General features: G+C 38.7%; 1 protein-coding gene across 1 annotated transcript; it reads right to left on the bottom strand.

The window, feature by feature from the left end:
• Positions 1 to 338: 338 nt before the first annotated feature.
• Positions 339 to 1,416, bottom strand: LOC131513389 (putative olfactory receptor 2B8). The gene has a single exon (XM_058732574.1). It carries the CDS (start codon positions 1,414 to 1,416, stop codon positions 484 to 486), a length of 933 nt encoding a protein of 310 aa, XP_058588557.1. The 3' UTR covers positions 339 to 483.
• Between the last annotated feature and the right edge of the window lie 5,921 nt (positions 1,417 to 7,337).

The raw sequence follows: 7,337 nt of genomic DNA, 5'->3' as shown, positions 1-7,337 counted from the left end.
AATATTAATATGATGGAGATGCACTGGGACACTAAACCAGCCTCTCCGGAGGTTGCAATGAATCCACGAGCTCGGAACATTCATCGCATAAAAGAATGAGGTATAGGGGGAGAACTGGGTTAGCTCAATTGGTTCAGCATCCAACACTTGATTTTGGCTCTGATCATGACCTCACACTTCGTGAGTTTGAGCCCTGCATCAGGTTTACTGCTAACAGTGCAGCGCCTTCTTGGAATTGTTTCTGTCTCTCTCTGCTGATTCTCTCTCTCTCTCACCCTCTCTGTCCCACTTACTCTTGCTCTCTCTCAATAAACAAACTTTTTTTAAAAAGTTTTTTAAAAAAAGAAAATGTTACTTTAAAAAAACGAACGAGGTAAGGAAATTCCCTTGAGAGTCATCAGGAGAATGTTGGACGACACATGAAGGACACAAAATCTTAAAGCCTCTGACATTTGAGCCTCCATCAAAGGCTCTTCCCCCCAGTCATATGGAGCCCCGACGGAACACCTTCTCCATTGCGCCCAACACATCCTTGTTCCGCAAGGTATATATGACAGGGTTGACCATGGGGGTGACGATGGTGTAGAAGAGAGAAATGAACTTGCCCTGATCCTGGGAATGGTTGTTGCTGGGCTGCAGGTAAGCATAGATGGCCGTGCCATAGAACAGGGAGACCATGGTGAGGTGGGACCCACATGTCCCAAACATTTTCCTCTGGCCTGCGGCTGACTTTATTCTTAACACTGCCCTGACGATCCGACCATAGGAGAATGTGATTAATGCCACAGGTATGAAAAGAAAGATCATACTGAAAAATAAGATCTCAGACTCATACACAGTGGTGTCAACACAGGCAAGCTTGAGCAATGGGGGGACCTCACAAAAGAAGTGCTCTATTTTATTCTTCCCACAAAGTGGTACAAGAAAGATGAGCACCGTCTCCAATGAGGAGTTGGCAAAACCAGTGAACCACGATGCAGAAGCCATCAGGGCACAGAGACGGGGGTGCATGATCACTGTGTAGTGCAGGGGCCTGCAGACGGCTGCGTAGCGGTCAAATGCCATCACCCCTAACAGAATGCATTCTGTGCATCCCAACCATAGAGAGATGAAGAGCTGAGCTACACAGCCAGCAAAGGAGATAGACTTGTCTGTTCCCCTGAGATGAACCAGCAGCTGAGGAACAGTGCTGGTCGTGTAACACAGGTCCAGAAAGCTTAGGTTGGACAGGAAAAAGTACATGGGAGTCTGCAGGTGTGGGTCCAGGCGGGACAACGCAATGATGCTCGTGTTTCCCAGCAGGGTGAGCAGATAGAAGATCAGAAGAACCACAAAGAGGACTCGCTCCAGCTGAGGCCGGTCAGAGAAACCCAGCAGGATAAAGCCAGTGAGAGAACTTCCATTTTTTGGGTCCATCCTTTCTTACCACGTGTTTCCTGTCAAGACCAAGTATTTAGCAATTTTTAAAGAAATGTTCTAAAAAATAAAAAGGAGGCAGGGGGTGGATTTATCATGTTAAAAGACATAGCCAGAGAATTTTATCACTAACTATTTGAATAAATGGTGTACTCATTGGAATTGCCATAGCTGATACCAATTTAGTTCCACATTATCAAAAAAGTAAATCATTAATATTCCATATAAGAAAAATCAAATAATGAACCTTGTGTTTGTGTCAGTCATAGGTATAAAAGTTCTCTAAATCTGATCATAATAGGACTGAAACTACCATGAAAATGTAGCTACATTTTAGAGAAAATGGGGATCAATGAAAAAGAGAGAGAACAATCAGAAAGAATAGGAAAGAGATGCATACAGAGGGAGATTCATTATTTTAAATATGTATCTCATAATTCCACACAACTAGATTTGCACACACCTCACATGCAGTACTTTATAATACAACAAAATGTCCAAATGCATCCAGATATAGGAATTGATGACCTGCAATATACTTATACAAAGAAATTCAACTACATTCAAAATACCAGTACTAGATCTGCATATAAACACACATTGGGGTTTTTTCCCCTATGGCAATAAAATAAATAACCAGAGAGAACCAGAAAATAGCACCATTCAACTACAGTGCTTAACTTTTGTCCTAAAGATGCTTAAAATTAGCATACCAATTAATAAAACTCCAAAATTTCAGTGGCTGTACAGAGTCTGTTGGAATCAAAACTCCAAAATCCAGTGCCCAACATTTTCCTCTTCCTCCTTCAGATTTCTGTTTCACACATTACACCAACTAGACTCTGTAAAATTCCTGAAAGATGTAGGATTATTCAGTATCAACATTCTAATCAGAATAAACTTTTAAAAGTTATCCAACCATATAATTTTGACAGACTGTAATGCTTTGCATCATTTCCTATGATAAAATAAGTAAATAGATACACACACGGATATAAGGACAGAAACATTCTCAAAAGCAATGACAGATCAAAGCACTATAATGCAACACTTAATGTATACAAGGAAAGGCATAAACGAAACGTTATTTTGGGATTATACACGATCTCAGATGTTCGTCCATATTAGGTTAATTGTCACCTTTCTGGAAGCTACCTTGCAGAGTTAGTGACACTGGACCAAATACATTGCCAAATATAAGGCTAGTTGATGACCCTTTTCATCCAATGCTTACCACTGAAGAAGACGACTAGTTATATGCTGGCCATAAGGAATCAGAAAATGAACATTTCAGTTCTATCATGTTCAAATCATTGGTGATACGGTACATTTTTTATTCTTCGAAGACGTTTTAAGCCAAAGCATGACCGCAGGGAGGCACACTGGTGGGTGAAAGAAATTGGTACAAAACTGGCATAAGATAAATGTTCATCAAATATGAAAAAGGATGTGATATTTCACCCTATTTTATACCTCCTTTTCCTATAAAGATGTGATCAGTGTTATCAGTGATATTTGTTTATCAATGATAAACGAAATCTATGCACAAAAAATTTCTTAATAGAATTAATTACACAGGCGTTTGAGACAGTCAAATCTGCAACACAAGAGAATATCACCTGACTCACACCTGCTCAGAAGACCAATAGAAACACACAATGGTTTAGTGTCATGCAGACACGTACAAATATAGATATAGACATAGATATAGGGAGATATAGATATAGATATAGATAGATAGATATCTATATAGATATTGATAGATATATTTATGTGATATCAATTACAGACAAAATTTTCGATGTGCCTATTAGTGGAAGCACCCACCAAAGTGAAGGAGGACAAACATAAAATGCTAACTCATCCAAGTAAAACAACAATATGACAATGCAATATTAGAATAAAATAATGATATATTTTAAAGTTATATCAATAAAGACTAAGAAGACAGTTGAGAAAAAATAAAACTGTGGTGAGATGAACTTGTAAAATGATTTGCTGCTCTATGGGATTATATGTGTGTATGGATTTGTGTGTGTGTGTGTGTGTGTGTGTGTACATGTGTGTTATATATATATATATATATATATATATATATATACACACACACACATACATATACATATATAAACGAATGTGGATGCAACTATCATGATACAATATGAAACAACAACGTCTAGTTATAAAAATCACATCTAAATTTTAACTTCACATACAAAAATTAAATACTTGAAAAAAAGCCTATTATTAGGTGAAAAAAAGATTCTAAAAAAAACATGGCTTTATATATAATAATATACATCCAAAAAAAGGATATAATGAGAAATGACATCTCACAAGAACACAATTTTACAATAAAAATTAAGAAGATAGGCATATAATGAAAGAGGTTAAATACTTACCACTGACACATATAAGGAGATAAAGTGATTAATATAAGTGATCAATGCTGACACAAAACTAAAAATTTTAGTGCAAGAATCCATATTTCCACACAAGATGCTCAGTATGAACACTACACATTTTAGAGACAAAATATCTCAAGATAATGTCTCTATTTAAGACATTTCAAATAGATAACATTCACTGATATATTTGACATACAGACGCTACCCTATCCAGTTTCTGAATGAATCCTGAAAAAAAGCAGGCAAGATTTCCGCAGCCTCAGCACTACGACTGAATCGCTATTGCTATCGTGATGCTTCTGTCTCATGGGTCTGAGCTGACCTCAGACATATGAGAACAGGATGCCAATGACGATGGAGGACGAGCAAATGAGGGGAATGCAGCCATCACTACATAGGAAATGACAGATGTGATGAACACAGACAGGGCTGTAGGGCAGGTTCTATGGAAGAAGACGATGAAGTAGGATTTCCACTGCATGTTGTTTATTCAGGGAATGCTCTTGGGATAAATGGGGTAAGGGAAGGAAAACAGCAGAGAATGTTCCTAAGCAAGGATGTGGTCTCCAGTGGAACAGAGCAGGAGCCTGATCCCAAGAGATGCTGAACAGAACTCGCCAGCAGAACCATCCATCTGTGATGGTAGAAATACACTGTCCTCATTGTCCAATACGATAGCTACTATCCACCTATCACTACATGAGCATTTAAAGTGCCCTAGCTAAGAAACTAAATTTTACATTTTATTTAATTCTAAAGAATTTAAATTTAAATAGCTTTCTGTGGGTACATCCTACTGTATTGGGCAGCACAGCTCTGGAGCATGAATTGAATCAGATTCAATCCTGCCTTGGCGTTGGCACCTACTGTACATCCCATAAGTCTGTCACTTAGCTGTGAGCTGCCCCCACCACGCTCTCCAGATCACCTGGCACCATAGCTCCCTTTCAGCTGAGGGCAATTCTCTCAAGAAGGGAATGGCTGTGAACCTTGGAGCCCACACTCGTTCCAACTAGGGTTTGGATTGGAGCCCACACTCATAACAAACAGGGTTTGTGATTGGAGCCCTAGTAGGTAAAGTAAAGAGTGTCTAGCAGGTCACCAACAGCATTCATACAAGAGTCCATTCATGATTGTGTGCAAGGACAGAGGGACAGAACCTAGTGTACTTTACACAACACCTCAGTGCAATCACACACACACATGCATACACACACACAACTTGTCATTGGCTTAACTCACCAATTAAGTAAACATTCAGATTTCCTACATTTGTCTTCTTCATATTGGTGTATGTATTCACATGAAAGATCATCACTTCTTGTTAACAATAAAGTTAAAAACAAGATGCACTGACACAATATTCACAAAATGGAACTTCCCTGTTGTAATTTTCAAGATAGCATTTTCAAAACTCCCAACGTATTTTAGATATTTTGGCAATAATGGAGAAAATGAGCATTTACGAGTTTCTAATTACACAACAAATATTATGTCATTTCACAGCCAATAAGGAACCAAGGGATAGCATGGAAACATATAATCTAATAGTTTCACACATATGCATAAAGAGCATATTTTATTACCACTGCACATGCATATTTAAATTAATTCCCACATGTGCCTACAGAGGTGTAATGAATGTACTACATAGAAGGAAATGTCTAGGAACGATGTGTTGATGTCTATACTAAATAATTAATTTTAGTTCTTCTCTTTGGTGAATTTTCATAGTCTATTCCTTTAAACAATTCATCACATATGCAAACCAATACACCATTTTTATTTCAAGAACAATTGCAACGGAAAATAATTTAACTTCCCAATTCTAAAAGCAACACAGAGCCTTGTTCCTTTTCATTCACCTTAATTGACCTTCTCTGTGGGATCTAAGCTATTTCCCTGCCTCATTTCCAAGTTACTGCCTAAATATACTACTGGAAATTATAATTTGGCCATGTATAATCAGTGTCTGCAGTAAATGCAAAGGTTGACTATACCAGCACTGGGTCATCCATATGTTTTTCTTAAGCAAAAGGACACTTTCTCAGGATGACTTCACAGATCCTCATGCGGTACCAGAGATCTGCACTTTGCCTCAAGGAGGTAGAAGGTGAAGGCAGTCCCAAACTCTCAGTATGGTTTCCCGAGTACAATGACCTGCCTGTGTGACTATGAGACCCTTATGAGCAGGCGAGAGGGTGCCGTGACTCTGAGCTGGGGCTGGGCTGGCACACAGAACCAAGTCCCTTCCCCTGCTAACATCTCTGGGGAACAGGTGCTCCACAGTCTTAATGAGCCCATGTCACTGAGCTGTAGAGAGATGGCAATCCTCACGGAGAATGACTATGGAAGACAATGTCAGAGGAGACCTAATCTGTGTCTCCTATTAGTTCACATATCTGTCAGAGGACAATAATTCCCTAGGCCTTCCCAGCTACCTTAGCTCCCATCTGTGAATGACCTAGATGTTTTGCAAAGCACTTAAGATTTTTCCCTTACAACTATCCAAAATATTTACATATAAAGATGTAAGGAAGATTCCATTCAGTTACTTAATTTGAAATGTTAATATGTGAATGAATTCCTCATTAATTTCACTCATAACCAAGTTATATGGGATCACAGTGCTAATAATTAGGCACATTCTAATATTGGGGGTTTTTTTTGGCACTTTCTAATCTTTAGCTTGAATATAAAGGAGAGCAACCTAATTCTACCAAACTTCTAATGTGGCTAAGGGGAAAAAACTCAAATCCTCTAAAACACTGTACAGTTTATATCCACAGGTTTTAATGATGTACTCAATTTAAAAAATTATCTCTCTTCATTAAAATGTACATGGTTTATTTAAATTCAACTAGTCTTTGCATTTAAGTTCCAAACGATTTTGGCTTTACCAGGAGAGTTAAAATAATCATTAAGAAAAATGGAAAGAAGTTGATGGGTGGTTTGTGGCTCTTCTCATAGATCCGTACTTTAAGTTTAATTTACCATGTTCAGCCTTAAGAGATACGCTCCCTCCTGCTAAAAAACATTCTTAGATTTCAACTTTCTCAGCTATTCCCATACCAGTTAGATCCCATCCCGAGAGTTATGGGGAAAACTGGCAAAGACGCTGTACTCTGGGTGTCCCGAAGATGGAGGGAATTACAGACCTGCTAATCACACTTTCCTTCCCTGGCCTCACTCGCTGCTGCCAGTCTACATGCTCAAATCACTTTGATAATAGTGTGACATTATCTAGAGACACTGACCCACACTGACACTCCCAGATGCCACACATCTAGAGCAATGCTTGGTCACCCATCTGAAGACACACATATAAGAAAGCTCAACTGCACCACTGTTCATATTAACCGAAATCTGCAAACAATCCTAATGCCCACTATCAGCAAACTGAGCAAATAGTGTTAGGAAAAAAAGAGTTCTCTAGAACAATATGAATAAAACTACAGCTAAACCTTTCTGGAGGGTGTTAAGATGGTGGGGAAGTAGGGGGACCTGGACCTT

This window comes from Neofelis nebulosa, chromosome 6 (assembly GCF_028018385.1).
Source record: "Neofelis nebulosa isolate mNeoNeb1 chromosome 6, mNeoNeb1.pri, whole genome shotgun sequence".
NCBI lineage: Eukaryota > Metazoa > Chordata > Mammalia > Carnivora > Felidae > Neofelis > Neofelis nebulosa.
This window is presented reverse-complemented; position numbering and strand designations above follow the sequence as displayed.